Here is a 26,057-nt window from a genome sequence, read left to right on the forward strand (position 1 = left end):
GAAATACCATGATTATAATGCATGAAGTCTTTCTGAGTTAGACAGAAATAACCAAAGAGGAGAAGGTTTGGAGAACTTTTGGTAGGAATCAAACATAAGCACTGAAAGAATGCTATTAACTTAATAAATAAATAAAAATTAAAACCAACTGTGAATACACCAGCAAAAAAGAGTCAGTGGTTATTACCACTGTTCTTTGGATGAATTCAGTCTAGTTCTAAAAGATGAAATTTTTTTAAGATGAAATTTTAATTGAGAAATTGTAACTGTATCATTTTGAATTTCAACTATTTGTTTTATTTCAGAGCCATTGGATACATCCCTAGTACTTTAATTTATCCAGCTTTAACTTTCTTTTTCCTCTCGGTCTGCATTTCCTACTGGGGTGTGGTAGCACTGTATCCTTTGGTAATTGACCTCTTTAAACCTCAGGTCCACACTATTACTCAGGAGCTGGGAGTTTACATACCTTTCCATCCTGGAAAGACTAGAGACATCCTAAAGATGTAATTTAAATGATGATGATGATGGTGATGACTCCTAAGTTCTAAAAAAGTGAACCAATTGAATTTCCCCTCAAATAGGTCATATGGTAGATTTTGTTTTATTTTATCTACACATATGGTACTTCTCCTTTGCAATACTTGAAAAAAAAAAAAAGGAAAAAAACCCACTCTTTTATATTTCATTGCTTTTAAGGGGCCACTCAGTGTAGCTGACCCATGTTATATTACTCTGGGTCTTAAAATGAATGAATTGTTAGATTGTAAGTTTTTTGAAATTAGTCTTTCAGTACACTTTTGAGTTATCCACACATGATTTTCTTGTCCATTTATTTTCAATCTACCAGCAAATAATTTAACCTTAATAGAGTTCACTCAGTTACTTGGCTACATCAGGGGCACCTGTATACAAAGTCATAGCACCACAGGGGCGATGTGAACATGAAAATAAAACCTGTGACCCAGTGGTAAGTAAAAGAAACTCTTTTATTTACTTTAGTAAAGAACTCTGCTACATGTCGTCCAACAACTGTTGTAGGAATGATCCTGTAACAGAGAGCCTGTGCACTGATGAGGATCACTGTAGAGATGGGGAGAGGGAGTCAGGTATTGGCTGAAGAGGGCGGAAAACAGTGGGCAGAACAGAGAGAAAACACTGCTACTGCCTGAGCTCCCTTGTCTTATGCCTAAGAAGTGTGTACAGTCAACAACCACACTAATAAATGTAAAAGTACAGTAGATGCAGACTAATGAACATGTAATGGTAAAATGAGATGCTTTTCCATAACTCATGAAAGAACTGTAAAAAGTGATGTTATAGCAAATAGAAATAACAGCAGAAGCCCATAGAAGAAGAGCAGGACAAGCAGTTGGGGGCTACACAAGAGAAGGCAGGGAAGGCATGATCTTGGAATAGTATTATTATATTATCCTTGTTGGTTTCTTTTTTCTGAGTGCAGGGTTTTAATACAACTGGAATTGCCAAAGCTTGCCCTGGGGCTCAGTGTCATTTTGCTTTCTATGGTGGAAAGAGCCTATATCATCAATACATCACTACCTTCCAGTTACTCAATCTATTCGTCTTTCTCTGGCTTATAAACTTTGTCATTGCATTGGGTCAGTGTGCCCTTGCTGGTGCCTTTGCTTCTTATTATTGGGCCTTGAAAAAACCTGATGACATCCCACCCTACCCACTTTTTACTGCATTTGGACGAGCCATAAGGTAAGTTTCACATTGAACACTACATCTATCTTCCCAGTTATGTTTAGTGTGCTTATAATTAAAGTGGCAAAGTACTTGAGGTCAGAGGTATAATTCAAGATTCATGCATGTCCATTGGCTTTGTCTGGTTTTATAGCCATGATTTTATTTTTAACTCCTACCGAGGCCAATCCTTCTAAAAGTTTACTGGAGTGAAGAAGTAGGGGAGGTCACTAAATTAAAGATTAAGGATGAACTTGTCTCTCTTTCTTCATTGCTCAGCTCAAACATAAAACCAATATTAAATGATAGGCTACCAGTATCATTTTTGTAGATGAAGTACAAAATGGATGTATATGGTTTAAAGGCCTCTATGGAGACCTTTGTCAATCTGAATAAGAGAGTAGAAGTTATTTTCTATTGACCCTTTTACCCTTTAGTTAATAAAAATTAACTAACATCCTTTTAGTTCTTAGTAAAAATATTTTAACCTTTATTCTCATTTTATCTTTGTCCAGATATCACACAGGATCCCTAGCATTTGGATCTTTAATTCTTGCAATAATTCAAATGTTCAGATTAATCCTAGAATACATGGACAAACGTCTTCAAAGTAAGATTCTACAATTCATCTTTTCTCAGACTTCCTGACTTCTGTAAATAGAGTAGACTGGATCAGGGGTTGGGGGAACATAATGACTGTAACTTGGATGCAGTAATAGGGATGAATGTGGTCAGATTGGGGAGATGTTTAGAAGGAAAAGCCAACAGGACTTGTTGAGGGATTGAATACGGTGGGGGTGGGGATAGGAGCAGTGGTAGAGAAAAAGTGTGTGATACTGAAAGCCGCTCATTTGTGTCTGACTCTTTGTGACCCCATGGACTGTAGCCTACCAGGCTCCTCTGTCCATGGGATTTTTCAGGCGAGAATACTGGGGTGGGCTGCCATTTCCTTCTCCAAAAGTGTGTGATGTTACTTACTAAAGTATGGAAGCCAGGAGAAACACAATTCAAAGAAGAGATTAAAATTTGTGGTTTTGACCTGTTAATATTGAGAAGCATGGTGGAGATGTCAGGCAGTTCTAAGTCTAGAGCTCAAGACAGGGCAGACTTAAAATATAAATTGTGGATGTCATTTGCTCACACATGACACATACAGTTTATAAAAACAAAAGCTGTTTCGAATGTACTTTAAAATATTTTATTATTAATTGTCAAAATAATCTTGAAACAGAACAACCAAGTTGGAAAACATACAGTTCCTGATTTCAAAACTAAATACAAAGCCACAGAAATCAATACAGTGTGGCACTGGTATAACGACAGACATATAGATCTGAGATAGACTAGAGAGCCCTAAAGTAAATGCTCACAAAAAGACTGTTTGATGTGGGAGAGTTTCTTTCAACTTACGTAACAAAGAAAACTGGATATCTATATGCAAAACAATGAACCCTTGCCTCACACCATATACATGAATTAACTCAAAATGGATCAAAGACAAACATAAAAGCTAAAACTATAAAAGTCTTAGAAGAAAGCATCAGAGTAAATCTTCTTAACATTGGATTTAATGATGATTTCTTAGATATGATCCTAAAAACACAGGGAACAAAAGAAAAAACAGATAAATTACACTTCACCAATATTTTTAAAATGCTTGTACATCAAAGGACACTATCAAGAAAGTAAAAAGACAATGCACAGAATGGGAGAAAATACTTGCAAGTCATATACCAGATAAGCAACTAATATTTAGAATGTATAAATAACTCCTACAACTCAAAAATAAACAACCTAATTCAATATGGGCAAAGGATTTGTTAAGTAAATTTTTTTTCAGCTTGAGGTATAATTGACAAATAAAATTGTATTTTTTAAGTGTACAAATGATGATTTAATGCATATATACATTGTGAAAGGATCCCCACATTTAAGGTGGGACATTTTTTCCCTTTTTTGGTGAGAATGCTTAGGTTCTACTCTCCTAGCAAATTTCAATATACAATACAGTATTATCAACTATAGTCATGTTTTACATTATATCCTAAAACTTTATTCATCTTATAGCTAAAAGCTTAGCAGCCTCTCCCAATTTCTTCCATGCCCAGCATGTGATAACTACCATTCCATTCAGTTTATATGCATTACAACTTTTCCCCCATGTATAAGCAATACCATGCATATTTGTTTTTGTCTGGCTTACCTCTCTTAGCATAATGCCCTTCAGGTTCATCCATGTTATTGCAAAGGTAAGATTTCTTTCTTTTTTATGGCTGAATAATATTCCATTGTGTATATTTACTATACTTTATTGATTGATGTACCTAATAACACTTAGGTTGTTTCCATACATTGGATACTGTAAATAATGCTGCAATGAACACTGGAGTGCAATTATCTCTTCAAGATAGTGATTTTGTTTCCTTCAATTATATATACAGAATTAGAATTGCTGGATCATATGGTAGTCCTATTTTTAGTTTCTTAAGGGACCTCCATTATGTTTTCCATAGTGGATGCATCAATTAACATTCTTACCAACAGTGTACAAGGGTCCCCTTTTCTCTACATTCTTACCAATACTTGTTATCTCTTGTATTTTTGATAACAGATATGTGAACAGGTATGAGGTGATATCTCATTGAGGTTTTGATTTGCATATCTCTGATATAAGTAATGTTGGACACCTTTTCATGTACCTATTGGCCATTTGTATGTATTCTTTGAAACATCTATTCTGGTTCTTTACACATGTTTAATTGGGTTATTTGTTTTGTTTCGTTTTTTTTTTTTTTTTTGCTGTTGAATTGTGTAAAGTCTTTGTATATTTTGAATATTAACCCTTTATCACATGTGTTTTACAAATATTTTCTCCCATTCAGTAGGTTGCCTTTTCATTTTTTTTATGGTTTTCTTGCTGTGCAGAAGCTATTTAGTTTAATGTAGCCTACTTGTTTAGTTTTGCTTTTGTTGCATTTGCCTTTTTTGGATGTAAAATCTAAAAACTCATTGCCAAGGCCAAAGTCAAGGAAATTACCACTATAAAATCTTGTAGGATTTTATGGTTTCAGGTTTTCAATTCAAGTCTTTAATCCATTTTGCATTGATTATTCTGTGTGGTGTAAGATAAGTGTCTAATTTCATTCTTTTGCATCTGTTTTTCCTAACACCAGTTATTAAAGAAACTGTCTTTTTCCCATTGTATATTCTTGACTTTTTGTCAAAAATTGACCATAGATGCATGGGTTATTTCTGGGCTCTCTATTTTTAATGCCAGTACCATACTGTTTTGATTACTTTAACTTTGTAAGAAAGTTTGAAACCAGAAAGTATAAGGCCTTTAGCCTTGTTACTCTTTCTTTTTTTTTTTTTAATTTATTTTATTTTATTTTTTATTAGTTGGAGGCTAATTATTTTACAATACTGTAGTGGGTTTTGTCATACATTGACATGAATCAGCCATGGAGTTACATGTATACCCTATATGCAAAACAGAAAAAGAGACACAGATGTACAGAACAGACTTTTGGACTCTGTGGGAGAAGGCGAGGGTGGGATGTTTTGAGAGAACAGCATGTATATTATCTATTGTTACTCTTTCTTAATTGCTTTGGTTATTTGGATCTCTTGTGATGTTATACATATTTTAGGATTGCTTTTCCTGTTTCTATGAAAAAAAGCATTGAAATTTTGTTAGGGATTGCATGAAAGTTTTAGATTCCTTTGGGTACTATACACATTCTGTGCTGTGTGGTGCTTAGTTACTCAGTCAGGTCCGACTCTTTGCGACCCCATGGACTGTAGCCCACCAGGCTCCTCTGTCCATGGGGATTCTCCAAGCAAGAACACTGAAGTGGGTTGCCATGCCCTCCTCCAGGGGATCTTCCCAACCCTGGGATCAAACCCAGGTCTCCCACATTGCAGGCAGATTCTTTACTGTCTAAGCCACCAGGGAAGCCCAAGAATAACATTTCAAATGTACATTAAATTACATTTTAAATTATATTTTAACAATATTGATTCTTTCAATGCATGAACATGGAATATTTTCAACTTATTTGTTTCTTCATTCTTTTTTGTCAATAGCTCACAATTTTTAATACACAAGTATTTCTCTTCTTCATTTACATTTATTTCTAGTTATTTTATTGTTTTGATGTAATTGTAAATGAAACTGCACTCAATTTCTAATTCCAATAATTAGTTGTTGGTGGACAGAAAAACAACCGATTTTTGTATATTGATTTCATTACCTGAAACTCTACTGATTTCATGTATTAGCTTTAACTGTTTGTTGGTGGAGACTCTAGAGTTTTCTTATGTAATACCATTGATCTGCAAACAGAGACAATCTTCTTCCTTTCTGATTTGAATACCATTTATTTCTTTTACTTGCCTAATTGCTCTGAGACTTCCAAGTTCTAAACTGAAAAAATGTGGCATTAGTGGGCATCCTTGTCTTGTACCTATTACTAGAGGAAAAGCTTTCAGCTTTTTACCATTGAGTATGATGTTAGCTGTGGGCTTGTAAGAAATGATCTTGGTTATGTTCAAGCCTTCTATAACCAGTATACTGAGAGATTTTATTACAAAAGGAGGTTGAGTTTTGTCAAGTAATTTTTCTGCATCTATTGAGATAATCATATGATTTTTCACCTTCATTTTGTTAATGTTCAGATCAGTTCAGTTCAGTTGCTCAGTCATGTCCAACTCTTTGCAACCCCGTGAACCACAGCATGCCAGGCCTCCCTGGCCATCACCAACTCCCAGAGTCCAACCAAACCCATGTCCATTGAGTCTGTGATGTCATCCAACTATCTCATCCTCTGTCATCCGCTTGTCCTCCCGCCCTCAATCTTTCCCCGCATCAGGGTATTTTCAAATGAGTCAGCTCTTCACATCAGGTGGCCAAAGTATTGGACTTTCAGCTTCAACATCAATCCTTCCAATGAACACCCAGGACTGATCTCCTTTAGGATGAACTGGTTGGATCTCCTTGCAGTCCAAGGGACTCCCAAGAGTCTTCTCCAACACTGCAGTTCAAAAACATCAATTCTTCAGAGCTCAGCTTTCTTTATAGTCCAACTCTCACATCCCTACATGACTACTGGAAAAACCATAGCCTTGACTAGATGGACCTTTGTTGGCAAAGTAATGTCTCTGTTGTCTATGTTGTCTAGGTTGGTCATAACTTTCCTTCTAAGGAGTAAGTGTCTTTTAATTTCATGGGTGCAATCACCATCTGCAGTGATTTTGGAGCCCCCCAAAATAAAGTCAGCCACTGTTTCCACTGTTTCCCCATCTATTCACCATGAAGTGATGGGACCGGATGCTATGATCTTAGTTTTCTGAATGTTGAGTTTTAAGCCAATGTTTTCACTCTCCTCTTTCACTTTAATCAAGCAGCTCTTTAGTTCTTCTTCACTTTCTGCCATAAGGGTGGTGTCATCTGCATATCTGAGACTATTGATGTTTCTCCCGGCAATCTTGATTCTAGCTTTTGCTTCATCCAGCCCAGTGTTTCTCGTGATGTACTCTGCATATAAGTTAAATAAGCACGGTGACAATATACAGCCTTAATGTACTCCTTTTCCTATTTGGAACCAGTCTATTATTCCATGTCCAGTTCTAACTGTTGCTTCCTGACCTGCATACAGATTTCTCAAGAGGCAGGTCAAGTGGTCTGGTATCCCCATCTCTTTCAGAATTTTCCACAATTTATTGTGATCCACACAGTCAAAGGCTTTGGCATAGTCAATAAAGAATAAATAGATGTTTTTGTTAATGTGGAGCATATTATTAATTTGCATATGTTGAACCATCCTTGCATCCTTGTATAAATCCTACTTGATTTTGGCATGTGATTCTTCTAACTTCATATTGAATTCAATTTGCTAATATTTTGTTAAGGATCTTTGCATTTATATTTATCAGGGTTACTGGACTATAATTCTCTTTTCTTGCAGTGTCCTTGTGTGGGTTTGGTATCAGGGTCATGCTAGCCTCATAAAATGAGTTTGTAAATGTCCTCTCCACTTCCGTTGTTTGAGAGTTTGAGAAGAATTATATTTATATTAATTCTTCTTTGAATGTTTGGTAAAATTTCACCACTGAAGCCACTTGATCCTGGACTTTGCTTTGTTGGGGGGTTTTTGATTACTGATTCAAAATCTTTACTAGAAATTGATCTGTTCAGATTTTCTACTCCTTCATGATTCAGTTCAGCAAGTTATATGTTTCTAGGAATTTATTCACTTCTTCTAGGTAGTCACATTTGTTGGTGTAAAATAGTAGTCATATGTAGTAGTAGTCATATGTAGTCAGTTATGATCCTTTATGTATGTTATCAGTCGTGATGTTTCCTGTTTCATTTCTGAATTTATTTATATTTAAGCCTTCTCTCCTTTTTTCTCAATTAGTCTAATGAAGGGTTTGTCAATTCTGTGTTTGCAGAAACAAGCTGGTATTTTCATATATCTTTTTGATTGCTTTTTCAGTCTCTTTCATTTATTTCCAGTCTGAGCTTTACTATTTCCTTTCTTATACTAACTTTGTACTTAGTTTCTTCTTTTTTTTCTAATTCCTTGAGGTGTGAAGTTAGTTTTTCTGAGGCCTTTTTTAATAACATAGGCGTTTATTGCTGTGAACTTACCTCTTAGAACTGCTTTGCTGCATTCCGTATGTTTTGATGTGTTATGTTTCTATTTTCCTTTGTTTCAAGTTGCTCTTTGATTTCACTTTTGATTTATTCTTTCACCTCTTGATTATTCAGTGGCATGTTGTTTAATCTCCACACATTAGTGAATTTTCCAGTTTTCTTCTTGTAATTGACCTCTAGTTTCATACTATTGTCTTCAGAAAGGAGACTTGATATGATTTCAGACATCTTGCATTTATTAATACTTGTTTTGTGACTAACATGATCTATCCTGGAGAATGGTCCATGTATACTTTAGAAGAATGTGTATTCTTCTGTGGTTGGATGGAAAGTACTATAAATGTTAAGTCCATCTTAACATTAGTTAATATGTACTTAAGTCCAATGTTCCCTTTTTGATTTTCTATCTGGACAACCCATTGTTAAAAGGGAATTTTGAAAACCTATGCTATTATTATATTGCTAAATATTTCTTCCTTCATATCTATTTATATCTACTTTATATATTCAGGTGCTCCAATGTTAGGTGTATAAATATTTATAATTTCTATCTACTTTTGATAAACAGACCCTTTTTTTAATTGTATAATGAACTTTGTATCACAACAAACTGTGGAAAATTCTTAAAGAGATGGGAATACCAGACCACCTGACCTGCCTCTTGAGAAATCTGTATGCAGGTCAGGAAGCAACAGTTAGAACTGGACATGGAACAATAGACTGGTTCCAAATAGGGAAAGAAGTACATCAAGGCTGTATGTTGTCACCCTGCTTATTTAACTTATACACAGAGTACATCATGAGAAACGCTGGGCTGGATGAAGCAAAAACTGGAATCAAGATTGCCAGGAGAAATATCAATAGCCTTAGATATGCAGATGACACCACCCTTATGGCAGAAAGTGAAGAAGAACTACAGAGCCTCTTGAGGAAAGTGAAAGAGGAGAGTGAAAACATTGGCTTAAAGCTTAACATTCAGAAAATTAAGATCATGGCATCCAGGCCCATCACTTCATGGTGAATAGATGGGGAGACAGTGGAAACAGTGACAGGATTTATTTATTTATTTATTTTGGCTCCAAAATCACTGCGGATAGTGATTGCACCCATGAAATTAAAAGACGCTTACTCCTTGGAAGGAAAGTTATGACCAACCTAGACAGCATATTAAAAAGCAGAGACATTACTTTGTCAACAAAGGTCCATCTAGTCAAGGTTATGGTTTTTCCAGTAGTCATGTATGGATGTGGGAGTTGGACTATAAAGAAAGCTGAGTGCCAAAAAATTGATGCTTTAGAACTGTGGTGTTGGAGAAGACTCTTGAGAGTCCCTTGGACTGCAAGAAGATCTAACCAGTCCATCCTAAAGGAGGTCAGTCCTGAATATTCATTGGAAGGACTGATGTTGAAGCTGAAACTCCAATATTTGGTCATCTAATTCGAAGAACAGACTCATTTGAAAAGACCCTGATGCTGGGAAAGATTGAAGGTGGGAGGAGAAGGGGATGACAGAGGATGAGATGGTTGGATGGCATCACTGACTCAATGGACATGAGTTTGAGTGGACTCCAGGGGGAGGCCTGGCGTGCTGCGGTCCATGGGGTCGCAAAGAGTTGGACACAAATGAGAGACTGAACTGAACTGAGCTGAATGAGCTTTGTGCTTTGTTTCAGGTTTTGGCTTAAAGTCTATTTTCACTGATACAAATATAGGTACACCTGATTTCTTTTGGCTTCCATTTTCATGGAAAAATCTTTTTCTAATCTTTCACTTTTGGTCTCAGTATGTCTTTAAAGGTGAAATGAGGCTCCTGTAGGTAGCATATACTTGAATCTTTTTAAAAATTTTCATTCAGCCATTCTGTCTTTTGATTGGAAAATTTAGTTCATTTACATAGTTGTAATTATTGCAAGTTATAGACTTACTTTTTTCTATCTCGTTAACTCTTTTCTGGCTGTTTTAACGTTTTTTGGTTTTTCTTCTCTTTCTTTGTGATTTTATCATTTTATATAGTGGTATCTTTTGATTCCTTTCTTGGGTCTACTATAGGGTTTTGCACTGTGGTTATTGTGAGGCTTATGTAAAATATCTTATAGTTATAATAACTAAAGGAGAAGGAAATAGCAACCCACTCCAATATTCTTGCCTGAAAAATTCCATGGACAGAGGAACCTGGAGGGCTACAGTCCATGCGATTACAAAGAGTCAGCCACGACTGAGCACATCAGTAGTATAATAACCAAATACCATATAGTTAAAATATCTTATAGCTGATAACAATCTTTCCAAAAAAGAAAAAATATCTTATAGTTGATAACAAGTGAATTAGTAATGCATACAAAAATTCTACTTTTTTATATACCCTATGCACATATATTTTATGCTACAATGTTTTTGATATCACAATTTACATCTTTTTATGTTGTGGATCCATTAACAAGCTATGTAGTTATACATAAAAAAGTCCTTTTAATACTTTGTCTTTAACCTTTATACTATAGTTTTAAGTGATTTACCAGTACCATTAAAATTTTAGACCATTTTGAATTTAAGTGTATATTCACCTTTACTGTGAGTTTTATGCTTTCATATATTTTCATGTTACTAATTAGCATCCTTTTGTTTCAGCTTAAAGAACTCCCTTTAATATTTCTTGTAAGGCTGGTCTACTGGTGATGAACTCTTAGCTTTTGCTTGTCTGGAAAACTCTTACCTCTCCTTCAATACTGAAGGATAACTTTGCCACATAGATTGTATCTTGGTTGGCAGATTTTCCTTTCAACACTTTTAATATATTCTACTTCATTCTGGCCTGCAAAGTTTCTGCTGAAAAATATGCTTATATTCTTATGGGGATTTCCTTGTATATAAGAAGTTCCTTTTTGCTGCCTTTACCTGACTTTTGAAAATTAACTCTATTTGATTCAATGTGGATCTCTTTAGATTGGTATTCTTTGAACTTTCTGGATCTGGATGTCTGTTTGTCCAGGCTAGGGAAATTTTCAGTCATTATTTCTTTGTATATGTTTTCTGCCCCTTTTTGTTCTCTCTTCTTCCTCTGGGACCTCTGTAATATATATAATGGTCTGCTTGATGGTGTCACATTTGTCTCTTATAAGTTCATGCTTTCTCTAACTGGATAAACCCCATTGTGTTGTCTTTGAATTCATTGCTCCTTTCTTTCACTAGATCTGGTCTGCTGTTGAATTCCTTTGTTTAATTTTTCAGTCCAATTATTGTAATTTTGAGCTCTATAAATTCTGTTTTGAATTTTAGAAATTTTCTGTCTCTTTACTGAAATTCTCATTTTGTTCATGCATTGCTCCCTGACCATGGTAAGCATCTTTACGACCATTATTTTGAATTCTGTATTGGGTAAGTCAATGATCTCTGTTTCATAAATGCCAGTTTTGGAAATATATCTTGTTTGTTTATTTGGAACATATTCCTTTGTTCCTTCATTTTTTCCCTTGACTCTCTGTATTTGTTTCTGTGCATTAGATAAAGCAGCCATCTTTCCCAATTTGACAGACTAGTCTCATATAGGAGATGAGTTTCATTAATCAGCCCAGCCCAAGCTTCTTATTCTCTCATATCTTCGTGATTGTCCTAACCATCATAGTTAAGTAGCTCTTATAAGTTGAAAGTGTAGCTAGACCTGTCGGTGTCCCAAAGGGAAGGGTCACAGTCAGAACCTAGACAAGGCTGATTAGAAGCTAAACCCTCAGATATCAGCTGGAAAAGCATGTAGTTAAGCCCCTTTCAGGGAGAAACTAGGAGGAAAGTTTTTGCCTGCTTCCTCAGCACTCAGCCAGGATATATAGTCATGGTAGTGGTTAGTGGTGGTAGGGCACTCCTTAACCATTTAAAAACTGATTCTTTGTTTTCTACAGTCCTGTGAGACTCATAAGTGCAAGCCCTAATTAGAGCTACACAAAGCTGGGTCACCAGGCATGTGTACAAGCTCCTTCCAAAGAGAAGTTGGTGACCTGCTCCCCCTAGCTCCTTGTAGGACCACAGGTAGATCTAGAGTGTGCAAATTAGAAATTCAACTTTTAGTCAGGGTGTGGTAAAATATGCACTCAGTCCCTTCCCAGGAAAAGACTGGAAGATGGGCATTTTTGCTTGCTCTTTGCTAGTCTCTGTGATTGCTTATAGTTGTTTATAGTCCCATAGAACTTGTGGGCATAAGCCCCTTTGGCTTTGGAGCTAAATGTTTTGGGGGTCATCTCTTGAGTGGGAATCTTGAAAGTTGGAATCCTTGATGTGCTGCTCAAACCCTTTACTCCTCAAGGAGAAGCTGAGAGTTGGGGGTATTGTCCTGGTGGTGTGGCATTGTGCCAGGGTAGGGTTTATGGTGTGTGTGTCTCAGCTTTTCCTACAATTTCACTGTTAGATTTTTTTAGTTGCCTGATGTGAAGGAGTTACTCAGTTTGTTTCTGGATTTCTCTCAGAGGAAATTGCTCCAAGTGTTGCTATACATTTGGTGCATCTGTGGGAGAAGGGAAGTTCAGGAGCCTCCTTGTTACCATCTTTGTCCCTCCTGCAAATGATTTGCATAAATATCTCTCTGAAGAAAGTATATAAGTGGTAAATGAATATATGAAAGAATGCTCAATATTAGTCATTGTGGAAATGCAAATCAAAAACATAATGAGCTACCACTTCATACCCAATAGAATGGCTACTATCAAAAAATGAAAAATAATATGTTTATAGGTTGAGGATAAATTGGAACACCTGTGTATTTCTGGTAGGAATGTAAAATCATATTGCCACTGTGGAAAACAGTATGGTGATTCTTTAAAAAGTTAAAAATATGACTGCCATATGATCCAGCATTTCCACTTCTAGATATATACTCAAAAAGTTTGAAAGCAGGGACTCAAATAAATACTTGGGCACCAATATTCATAGCAGCATTATTCACAATAGCCAAAAGATAGAAACAACCCAAATTTCCAATAACAGATAAAAAAAAATTACAAAATTGTTTGTGTGTGTATATATATATATATACACACACATATACACACATATATACACACACACACACACATACACACACATACATATGTACAACAGAATATTATTCAGCTCTAAAAATAAATGTAATAGATGGATCCTCATACTTAATGTGAAGTGAAATAAGTAAGACACAAAAGGTCAAATATTGTAAGATTCTGCTTATATAAGGTATCCAGAAGAGGCAAATTCATACAGACAGAAGTATGATAGAGGTTACCAGGGACATGGAGGAGGGGAGAATGAGGAGTTATTGTTTTAATGGGTACAGAGTTTCTATGAGATGATGAAAAGTTCTGGAAATTGATAGTGATGGCAGTTTCACAATACCGTGAGTGTACTTAATGCTACTGTGTTGTACACTTAAAAATGGTTAAAATGGTAAATTATATATTTTACTACAGTTAAATCAAAATTCCCATTTAAAATTTTGCTATTATTTATTTTTATTCATAGAGTCTACAAATCATTAATAAGTTTAAATATCTCCTTCTCATAGAGGCCCAGAGCAACATTTCTAAATTCCTAAAATGCTGCCTGAGATGCTGTTTCTGGTGTTTGGAAAAAGCAGTAAAGTTTTTGAACAGAAATGCCTATGTTATGGTAAGTAGATTATTTTTATTTACTAAACTTCTTTGCAAACCTGAACCCCATGTCTACATTTCCATCTCAAAAGCACTTGTACATCAAACAGTTGAATTTATCACCATGTTGACACAAGAATTGGTGAATCCAATGCATGATTCAGGACTATGCTTTCCTAGCTGAGATAGTAACTTAACTGTACTTCATTATTACCTTCAATACCTTTATGAAGAGGGAAAATATTATTTCCCTTGTGTGTGTGTGTGTACCCTCGGTCGTGTCTGACTCTTTGCAACCCCATGGACTGTAGCCCTCCAGGCTCCTCTGTCCATGGAATACTCCAGTCAAGAATACTGGAGTGAGTTGCCATTTCCTCTTCCAGGGGATCTTCCCGACCCAGAGATCAAACCTGTATTTCCTGCATTGGCAGGCAGATTCTTTACCTCTGCACTACCTGGGAAGCCCATTATTTCCCTTAGAAATATAAAAATGTGTTAGATTGAAAATAATATTATTTGTCTTTGACATACTTTCATGGGAGGGAAGCTTAATTAGTCTAGATTTCACGATGAAAAGAAAATATTCTTCTAATTCTGAAATTTACACATTTTAAATGAAGGATCTGTTTCTTTTTATGATTCTTATTTTGAAATGTGTGGGAATTGATAATATAACTGAATTTGTTACTTATTTCCAGTAGGAATATGGAGGCTTCTAAAGAGATTTTTTTTTAAATAGGGGATCCAAAAATATTGTTCTAAAATTTAGCAACTACAACCTTATTAACACTTTATTATCACAGTGATATAGGGTCTAATGGTGTGATTCAAATAGTTATGGATATTCAAAGAGTCATTTATATAACTCCAGTGAGAATATTTTATTGAGCCTCTTAATCAATAAAGCAAGTGTGTATTGGAAGGCACAGGGTTTCCTGGGAGTAATTTTTAATGTGAATGCTACAACATTTAACATATTCAGCAACACATAACCAAAACCCTTCAAAGACAAGCTGTGACCAGGGATTTGAGAAGACCTACCTCTGTTTAAAGTTATGTATTTCCCATGGAATTAAGTGAAAATAGCAACTGAAATATACCTTATTGTCAATGACTCTGAGAGTTGTGCAGAGTTGAGGATACATGGTTCCCAAGCTTCCCATGAGCCCAAAGGTTGGAAAGATGAATGAGAGTAACTGAATGGGTGACAGAGAATTAATTAATGTTCCTGTCATTGGATTGTCTGTTGGCCTTGTTAAGTTATCAGAATAATATCAACTGTCTTCCTCAGATGGCAATATACGGCAAAAACTTCTGCAAGTCAGCAAGAGATGCTTTCAATCTGCTGATGAGAAATATTTTAAAGTAAGTAAGCAGGTTGAGCATTGCAGTGGATGGTTTGGTGAATCTTGAGCATTCATACTTCACATGTTGGTGGTTTTATTATACATGAATCTTCTCTTTTATTTTAAAAGATTTAAATCTTCTCCTTCACACCTTTAATTTCTTTGTATGTCTTTGAATTGTTGCTCCCATCATCCATCTATACCTTTATGCCCACTGGCACTTACTCATCTTTATTATACCCTATGCTCAAGAAGTTCCCCCACACAAATATTATCATCACGTTTCCGACTTGTCCTTCCTCCCAAAATTGAAAGAGTCTGAGTGAACAAAATCAGAGAACCAATGCAGCCATCCTCAGGATGCAGGGTGTCTATAGTCCTCAAATTAGTGAGAGAGGCTGACACCACCAATAGCTCCTGACATCCCTATAATGCCATTTTCTGTTTAGTTCCTTATAAATAAGTCAGAATTTCATGCCTGGGTTCCTTCATTTCTTGCATTTAATAAATGCTAAGTAAGATTTCAGCAAAGACACATCAAAATGAATATTTACTTTCATAAATTTCTAGTAATAAATCTAAGTTAAACACAAAATTATACGTTTTTTTTTCTGATTCTCAGAATTGCAGTTATGGATAGAGTGACAGACTTTGTACTAATCCTGGGGAAGATTCTAGTTGCTGGGTGTATAGGTAAGTAGTAATAGTAATAATAATAACAATAACAACAACAATGAAGTTTTGAAAAAATTTAACAGGTGCTTAGAAAAACTTCTTTATGACAAAAAGCTATATTCCTTTGCTCCAGGTGTCCTGGCCTTTCTACTTTTCACCGAAAGACTCCCAGTGATTATAGAAGGACCAACATCTTTAAATTACTACTGGGTACCTTTGCTGGTAAGAGCTGATAGTAAGTTTGGGCTGCTACAATAAAAATACCATAGACTGGGTGGCTTAAACAACAGGGGTTTATTCATCACAGTTTTGAAAACAGAGAAGTCCAAGATCAAGGTGCCCACAGATTCAGTCCCTAGTCAGAGCGTCCTTCCTAATTTGCAAAAGCATAGCTTCTTGCTATATCCTAACAAGGTAGAAACAGAGATTCTCTCTCATCTTCTCTTATAAGGGCACTAACCATTCACGAGGTCTCCATCCTTGTTTCCTCATTGCCTCCCAAAGGCCCCACCCCGAGATGCCATCACACTGGGGATTGGGTTTCCATGTAGGAATTTTGAGGGGACACAATTCATTCCATAGCTGCTGGGTAATATTGACTCTGATTTATGAGAGATGGCAAAATAAAAAATAAAAAGAAGAAATAGGGAAATAATGATAGCTAACATGATTAGTCTTACTTTGTGCCCAGCCTCATTCTGCTGTGGAGCTTGGGTTCCTTGGAAGCAACCCCTGAGACAGAGGATTGCAAGCAGAGGGCTTATTATGAAGTGCTCTCTGGAGATACACCGGAAAGGAAGAGAGGAGGACAGGGCTGGGCAAAAAAAGAAGCTGATCCGTGCTGCCATTGCAGTTGAAGCTTCAGACATAATTATAGGAATTTCTGACACAGGGGCTACTGGCAGCCATTGGCCAAGAGTTGCCCTCTGAATGACGGTGTAACCTTGAGGGCGGCAGTTCCCTGCGAAAGCAAGTCCTGTGGAGCAAAACAGCTGAGTCATCAGCTGCCTGCCTACATTCCCAATAGCTGGGGGATAGATGTGGCAACTGGAGAGGACCTGGAGGGAACCCTGTGGGGTCTTTTACAGTATACTATTAATAACTCACTCAATCCATGTGTCATTAGCACCATTGTTATATTCTCTGCTTCCCCACCAACAGTCTTCCACAGGAAGCACAGAGAGATAAGTGACTTGAGTGAGTGCCTGAGCTGTGATTAAACCTAGGCAGCGTGTGCTCTTAACTCCTATGCTCCGGACTTCCCCGGTGGTCCAGTAGTTAAGAGTCTACCTGCTGGGCCTTCCTGGTGGCTCAGTGGTTAAAAAAAAAAAAAAAAAACTACCTGCCAATGCGGGAGACATAGGTTCAATCCCTGATCTGGAAAGATTCCACATGCCACGGGGCAGCCAAGCCGGTGAGCCACAACTATGGAAGCTCGTGCACCTAAAACCTGTACCCTGCAAGACGAGAAGCCACCCCAGTGAGAAGCCCCACTGCAGCTGGAGAGTAGCCCCCACTTGCCAAAACTAGAGAGCGCCCGCATGCAGCAATGAGGGCATAGCACAGCCAAAAATAAATGAATATTTTAAAAAGAACAGGATTATTCCATGAAAATATGAAACAAAACAAAAAACTGTGCTTTACTGCCTCAGTATGCAGGATCCTAGATCTGGGATGCTTTTGGTAGGCATTAGGGGTAGTGAAAAGAAAATTGGCAGATAATCTAGTACATTTTGTTTAAATCTCAGTTCAAATACACTCAAAAACATTATCATTGAATCTTTTACATTTCTATATTGAAATCTTTTCCATCAAAGAGTACTTCAAGGCTTCCTTATCATGATTTCATTTAAAACTGCATTATTGTTCTTCTGGACAATTTTACGACATCCTCATTCTTTTCTCTACTCATTTACAGACAGTGATTGTTGGATCTTACATAATTGCACATGGATTCTTCAGCGTCTATGCAATGTGTATTGAAACAATTTTCATCTGCTTCTGTAAGTTTTCAGTATATGTGCTTTCCCTCTTCAGTGGATAACCGAAAGATGAAAAGGTTTACACCCATGTCTTTAGCTGGCTGTGGATTTGCTATGACCTGGCTACAACTGCAAAACAGTGTTTATTTGGAAAGAGACATTATCTAGTAGATTCTTTTTAAAACTTAAGAGCTAAGAGATGGTATTTGCAAAGCACAGGAGAGTCAGGCATCATGGCATGGTGTTAGCATGAAATTGTTTTTTAATTTCTGAAAATGTTTTCAAATTTATAGTCATGATTGGCTTCTGTTATGTTTCAATAACAACTGAAGACTTAACTGGGCTTTGAGGCTGGGCTTCGGGGACTCTTGAGAAGATCCATTATAGCTTCTTTTTTTTTTTTTTTTCATTTTTTTTTTTCATTTTTTTTTTTTTTTATTAGTTAGAGGCTAATTATTTCACAACATTTCAGTGGGTTTTGTCATACATTGATATGAATCAGCCATAGAGTTACACGCATTCCCCATCCCGATCCCCCCTCCCACCTCCCTCTCCACCCGATTCATTATAGTTTCTGATAAAGCCAAGCTGGCAATGATTTCAAAGATACATAGAGCCAATTCACACTAGGTAACACAATGACAGATAGATAGGATTAATAGAGAGGCGTGTCTTGGAAATGTTTAGATCAACTCTGATGCTTATCGTTAAAATATTTCATTAGGGCTTTCATCACTGACTTCTGCACTGTGCCTCTATGGAGCATGTGCTACTCACATACACAGAACGGGTATGTTTTCTATTAGTACCTCATCTTAAAAGTCCTGGGGAATCTAGTGCCCATCAGGAGCTTGATCTGTTGTCACCTTCAGCCTAAATAAAGTAAGGTCAACAGATGAAAGAACAGAGTTTGTTAGTCCTACAGCTAATACCCTCTGAGAGATTATTTCTCTGGCACATTGCTCTTAAGAGAAGCAGAGAAAACATTCTATTACAGGGCATTACTGAGTGATCCACCTGTATAAAATGAACAGTTTAGTGAGTTTTTTTTTTGTATAACTCATAGCACCAACTGCATGCTGGGGTCAGGAGAGGAGATAATGTATATGTGTGTGTGTATATATATATATGTATATCTGTGTGTACCACCTGCAATGTGGGAGACCTAGGTTCGATCCCTGAGTTGGGAAGATCGCCTGGAGCAGGGCATGGCATTTGCTCATGGTGCTCATGGCACCCACTCTAGTATTTTTGCTGGAGAATCCCATGGACAGAGAAGCCTACAGTCCATGGGGTCATAAGGAGTCAGACACAACTGAGTGACTCAGCACACAAACACGTATATATATATACACACACATATACATATATATATTTCATACGGAGTGACAGTGAAGGAAAAAATCTTCTAGAAAATGGTTGGATTTCTTTTTCCTTTCTGAACATTTACAAATCAATTTTCAATAACTGGACAAAGAAATCAGGAGAACTTTGTGCACACGTGAGCGCTTCCTTTGTCTCTAAATGGAACTAGAATATTTAATCTTTTCCTAGCACCTCAGTGGTTTGTCAGGAAAAGCCATCTACAAAATATCACATGAACAAACTTCAGCTCAGGTATGAGATGGAAGAAGGAACACAGGAATAAGGTAGCTTAAGACAAAGGAGAGACAGACCTTTCAAATGTTCAGAGATCTTTCATCTCAAATGCTAATTATGGGAGCCAAACTGAGACAGCCCACTGGGATCTTCCCCATTTTTGTAACTGTGAAGTTTTCTCAAAATGTATCCCAGGAAATGTCTAGAACCTACCAGTTTCCAGTCTTTGGAAGCTTTGGCAAGTCTTGTGGATTTTAATTTTGACAGTGGATTCTAAACTTGAGAATGAAGAAATGTTTTGCACTGGTCTATATTACTATATTCCACTCATCTATATTGCCAAGTTCTTAAAAATCAGGTATAATTTCAGCCTTGTTCAAAACATCGTGTGTTGAATGTGAACTTTTTTTTTTTTTTTGGATATTCTTGTCATTGATAATAAAGAACAAGAGAAACTAAATTGTGTTTCTCTTCCCTCTCCAGCTGTTACTTAGGGCAACATCTAACTTTGGAAAATATTCTCCTTAAATGATATTCCAAACCAAATTCTGATTGTGTGGAACTGTACCTTTTGTTGTTGTTGTTGTTTCTGCATACCTCTTTTTTTTTAATTTTTTTTATTTTTTTATTAGTTGGAGGCTAATTACTTCACAACATTTCAGTGGGTTTTGTCATACATTGATATGAATCAGCCATAGAGTTACACGCATTCCCCATCCCGATCCCCCCTCCCACCTCCCTCTCCACCCGATTCCTCTGGGTCTTCCCAGTGCACCAGGCCCGAGCACTTGTCTCATCTGCATACCTCTTTATACCTATTATCTTGACTGCCAGAAAACTGGTATGTTTAAAAATGTGAACCACTTGCAAATACTCTACTCTATAGAAACATAGCACCCTTTCAACATTACAAAGAAATGAGAATTCTGATCCCAAGATAGGCGAAAACAATATTTGTAGATGATTATCATCATTATTATGTGATTGATACTGTAGTTCCTACCCATTCCTCAAAGGTAATAATAATATAAACATATAATATGTGATATAGAAATATGATTAAGGAAAAAAGAACAAAAATGTTCAGCATCTATGATGTTTCCTCCTTAGCTTTTCATTTTGTAGCTGAGGAAAGTCACTGTGAAATCCACTGTAAAAATCTGATAAACCAATAATCCAACCATTCCTAAGAGAGTATGGTGAAAAATAACTTAGATATATTCTAAGTGATTATGCTATATGGTTTTATATAATATTTCTTATCCTTTATTTCATAATAAAGACTAAAAATAATATAATATTTTAATATACTAGTAAAAACAGAATCAAGTTGCATTTATATATTTGTTGAGATATTATCAGTTGTGAATTATATATATCTGCAAGAAATTTAATTCTATGTAAACTTCTCCTTGCTTCTCAGCATCATTCTGATCCTTTCCCCCAACCAACCAGTAGATGTGTGCTCGGGGAATACCCATCATCTTACTATTAGCCTAAGCAAAGCTATATAGCAAAGGAATATAAGTAAAGGAATATAAACTCATGTATTACAAAAGTCAGAAGACATGGTATTAACTTTTGAATGTAATCTGAGGCAAACTGCAAGGATTTAGGACAGGGCACCTTTTAGTTAGCAGCTTGAGATCTGAAGTAGGTGTCTAGAAACTGGGTCCTCACCTCATCCAGATTGCCCCAGAGCTTTCAACTTTAGGAGAATCATTTCACATCCCTGGGTCTCAGTTTCTTCATCTGGAACATTAGAGTGTGAATTACCATTAAGAGCAACTTTGAACTCTGAAATTCAGTTATTCTCCACATGTATCATGCCACACTTTTTATTCAACTTCATCTCAGAGGATAGGGCAGTTTACCTTTATGAACTGAACAGTTGCAGAATTTAAAGATAACACCTTTGAAAGGACATAAAAGATCTTTTAACCTTTAAACTATCAAAATAAACCTCTTTGGGAGTGGGTGGGATTTACAGAGTTTTAGTGCTTCCTGGCAGAAGTTGAAGCTGCTAACTTTGACTAGCATTGGCTACTTAACTGCACTAATTTGTCTTATATTTGACTTTCTAACACTGCTTTCTCTGGTTTTTCCCTGTTCAACTCTCCAAATTCTTAAATGCATATAATTATTCTGCCGCTGCTTGCTGCTTTTGCCTGCTTTGGCTGCTGCATATACAGGTGAAGATCTGGAAAGAAATGATGGATCAACAGAAAAACCCTACTTCATAACCCCTACCCTGCACGGAATTCTGAACAAGAAGCAACTAGTTCCCCAGAAGCAGAAAAAGTAGAAAAGCTCCAAACAGTGCCATTCACTTTTAAGTAGAAGTTTTGTAAATTAGATCATTTGTATTGGAAAATGATGCTTTTAAGTAATGTGAAATTTCAGTACCTATTCCTGAAAAGTAAGAACCTGGTACCATCTGAGGTATCAGGCAGTTGATGACAGTAGCCCCTGTGAACTAGGATACTTTATAGACTGTGGTTCCAACTGAAGAGCAAGGTGTAAATGTCACATGTTTTCTTAAAGTCTATAGCTGAAAGTGTTTCCAAACTTTTATAACCTGGCATGCTGTTTTCCATTGCGGCACTTTGATGACCTTTCTTTTTACAAATGTATATTTGTAAAAGATATTCAGGAAATTTTTGAAAGCACTATAAATGTTTAATCAATTAGCCATAAACAGGTTGATTTGTAGTTAACCAGCATATGGTACTAAATTTGTAAATGTGGTGCTATGGTTATATTTATACTGTTCAAGCAAATGGACAACATCCTAAACTGTGATTAAACTTATATTAATGGTTCCCTGGGAAGTATATTTCAGAAAGTGATTCAAGACCATAATGAATATATAGACGGTAAGGTTATACAGGTTCCACAGAGAGCATGACTAGGTAAAAATCACCATGGAACCTTCATAGGCCATTTTGTTGTCATGAAATTAAAGTTGAATCTGAGTTCTGGAATATCACTTTTAATCATATGAACCTGAGGCCACCATGAAAATATTCTGAGCAGAACTGAGATGGCCACATAACTCGTACGCTTTGTCTATAACCCAAATAGAAATGAATCTTTATGCCTACCATATAGGAAATGGGTATGGATATGTTTCAGAAGAGTGATTAAATCTTTTATGAGCATGCCTGTTTTTCTCGATTAAAGAGATCATGTGGGTTTGTTCTATAAAAGGTTTAATTTTAGCTTAACTTTCAGTGAAAAAAGAGAAAAGATAAGTAAGACTTCAGATTTTACCCTAAGGAAACATTAGCCCTCCATAGGTACCTCAGCTGGTACCTTTACAAGGGGCATACTGTGGATTAGGAGATCTCTTCCTGAAGGGTTCAGGAGGGAAGTTATTCTTCCACCTCTGCTGACCAGACCAACAAACAGGCTCTGGCAGCCATGCCTTAGTCTTTTGCATGGCAGAGCAAAGCATGAATCAGACACCCACATACCTTGTCTATCCATCTCCTGTGTACAAGAGCATAAGATATGGCGAACAGTGTGAAAATGTACCCCAAAGGGGTACTGGGTCAACAGTGTCCTTTTGGCTTTTACACTAAGTTTGTATATAAGGATTATTTATGTCTTGACAAAAAGGAGCATGATCTGGATATAATCCATGTATCCAAGAAGAGAGTCAGAAATGTATTATTGTGTTATAAATTAACATGACTAGTAATTTATTTAACGACCTTGAAGTGTGGGGTCACTGACTTCCTACCAGCTTAATAGCAAGAAGCCAATGAATATGGGAGAGTTTCAAAATATGGGTCCTTATATGGCCCCCATCTTATTCTTGGCTTACTTTCTTGAGACGATTGTAATCAAAAGTATCATTTGGCTTCATATCTTGGCAAAAGCCTTCTTCACTCTCATGTTCCTTGAAGTATAATTCAGAGAAGAGTGATAACCTGTATTTCTAGATAGTTATTATTATTTTATTCAATAATATACCTGGATGAGAGGGGATTTTGGGGAGAATGGATACATGTATATGTGTGGCTGAGTCCCTCATCTGTGTGCCTGAAGCAATCACAACATTGTTAATTGGCTATACTCCAATTTAAAATTAAAAATTAAAAAAAAATTAAAAAGAAATAATACAAGGTTCACAATAAAAATCTAGTAAAATAGTTACCTCTATCTTAAGTGTTGAAAATTATAAGGAATAAGTCCCCTTTTAGGAGTAGTTGAAAAATTCATAATGATGAAACAAAACAATTTTTAATTTTCTGTGTACATATCAGAATCACTCTGAGAATTTGTTATAAATATTGCTACATGTGCTCCCCACCCCCAGAGACTCTGCTGTAAGTATTTTGGTGTGGGGCAGCTTGTGAATTATTAAAAAAGTTCTCTAGTGATTCTGATGCACATAAAAGTTGGGAAATCACTTAAATAAAATATAAATTAATGTGTGGGAAATCAGTTGCTTATTTTCTTCTTATATTCTTGGCTGTTCTAGGAATTAGACAATTATGAAAGACAAAGGAGATTCATTTGGAGATTGCTAGTAATCATAACTTCTATTTTTAGATTCTTGGTACTAGATGGGACCCATGTATTAAATGCTTAACATTAAAACTGCTGATTAAACCAGAAGACTAGCCACAGTGAAAGTATTCATTGAACAGTGTGGAGATACATTCTAAACTTGACTATAAGAATAGAACCCTTGGGTGCAAAATCATAGGAAAAGGAATGTTGTTTGGTTCAATATTTCTTAATAATTTTTTAATAATTAGAAAGCTCTAAGTAGAGAAGTTTTAACCCATATTATGTGCTTAATCTAGTTAGAAAAATATTTTTCATTAATTACCTCTGTGTAATTGAAATATTTAGAGAAAAAAGGGTGTTGTTTTTGAGAAAAATTTGGAAGCCACTTAGAAAGAAATTAAATAACAGTGAAAAAAATGGAGAAAACGGAGCAACAGGTCTCAAAATTTGCGGTTCAAGGATTTGAAATGTACTGAAAATTTACGAATCTTTTTAGAAAACGAGACTGCTTAAATTGTTGCTTGAAACACAAAAACAATTTTGAATTAATACAGTAAGTTAGAAGGCAAATTCAATACATAATACTTTTTAGGAACGTGAAGGTGAATTTAGAAGTTCCTCATAGATCTCCTGATTTTTGTATAATTACGTTTACTTTCTAAAAGAAGAGAAAACGTGTTTCCTCAATCGTGCCGGTGAGAGGCAGGTGCTACTGGCAGAATCAGACCTGGGACACAGAATGAGATAGTATCTTATTGACATAATAACAAGGGCTGGTTGTTTTCTCATAGTTATGTTTACAGTAACGTTGATGCCAGACTGCTGTTTTTTTAAAATAACGTTTTGAACTGCGGTAAAGCAAGCACACAGCAGATGGCGATGTCACTTCTCTTAGAGCCACGCTTTGATATTTACCCTGTCCCGTTCTTCCTCCTAGTGGAAGATTTAGAGAGAAACGATGGTTCTGCTGAAAGACCCTATTACATGAGTCAGTCTCTGATGAAGATTATGAACAAGCGAAATGTAGAAACCGGAAAGCAGTAGAAGCGCAAACTCGGGTCCCCTGCAGCGGCGTCACCGTGCCTCCTCTCCTGGGTCTGCGCTGCGCTCCTGGCAAAGTGCTCTGTGTACGGAACCCTGTATTCACGACCTTGTTGGCTTTGATTTGCATGTTTTATACCAAAGCTTATACTGTAATATGTGAAGCCATCAGAAGTCGCAAGGGAATTGTTAATAACACGGAACATTTTTTATACTAAGATCTTCTGTTTGGTAATTCATTTTTAAAGAGAATGGCTTGGATGTTTTGAAAATACTAGTGAATATGTTAATATTGTTTTAGATTGAAAATGATACATTATTTAAACTAATAGCTCCTAATATATTTTTAAAATTACAACTAAAAGACTTCTGCAGGGAAAATTGGTAAGCAAAGTGAAAGAGAAGATTTTAAAGTTTTCCCCACTCCCATTTGCCAGTAAATCGGTAAAAGGAGCACTCCACTCCAGATTTTGCTCTAAGTATAGACTGTTTCCTATTAAACAAACTGTCAGTCATCCAGCCTTTACTACTCCGTCCTCTCTGACAAAAGTGCCTTACTGGCTGTTTAATATCACCCAGCTTTTGTGGGCAAGTTTACAAACATTGTTTAACAAAAGAATCCTGCAATGTTTAGTGATTAAAACAAGTCTTCTTGCATTTGTTTTCCTCTTAGCTTACTGGTTGGAAACCATTTGTCATTTCACTATGTTTGATAGTCTCACTATATAGACTACATTTTGCAGCAAAAACAATTTCCCTTGCGCCTAGTAGACGCTCATGAATGTGTACTACACACAAGAAAAAAACCTGAAAGGACACTTGGGTTTGTTTGTTTGTTTTTTACTAAAAATGAATTTAAAATGTAATCTTTTCTATGATAGATCTTTGAAAATAAAATAGGTATAAAACTACATTTATCA

At 36.2% G+C, this 26,057-nt stretch overlaps 1 protein-coding gene across 2 annotated transcripts in view; it reads left to right on the plus strand.

The window, feature by feature from the left end:
- The window catches only part of SLC44A5 (solute carrier family 44 member 5), a 414,133-nt gene extending 388,778 nt beyond the window's left edge, over nt 1–25,355 (plus strand). For both annotated transcript variants that reach the window (XM_043878476.1, XM_043878477.1), the window contains 10 exons: nt 306–398; nt 883–970; nt 1,463–1,725; nt 2,223–2,317; nt 13,889–13,992; nt 15,265–15,338; nt 15,942–16,012; nt 16,128–16,216; nt 17,913–17,997; nt 25,034–25,355. In XM_043878476.1, coding sequence (XP_043734411.1) covers nt 306–398; nt 883–970; nt 1,463–1,725; nt 2,223–2,317; nt 13,889–13,992; nt 15,265–15,338; nt 15,942–16,012; nt 16,128–16,216; nt 17,913–17,997; nt 25,034–25,140 — 1,069 coding nt within the window. In that variant the 3' untranslated portion in view covers nt 25,141–25,355. The remainder of the gene's footprint in view (nt 1–305; nt 399–882; nt 971–1,462; nt 1,726–2,222; nt 2,318–13,888; nt 13,993–15,264; nt 15,339–15,941; nt 16,013–16,127; nt 16,217–17,912; nt 17,998–25,033) is intronic.
- Nucleotides 25,356–26,057: the final 702 nt, after the last annotated feature.

Source organism: Cervus elaphus, chromosome 20, assembly GCF_910594005.1.
Source record: "Cervus elaphus chromosome 20, mCerEla1.1, whole genome shotgun sequence".
Classification (NCBI taxonomy): domain Eukaryota; kingdom Metazoa; phylum Chordata; class Mammalia; order Artiodactyla; family Cervidae; genus Cervus; species Cervus elaphus.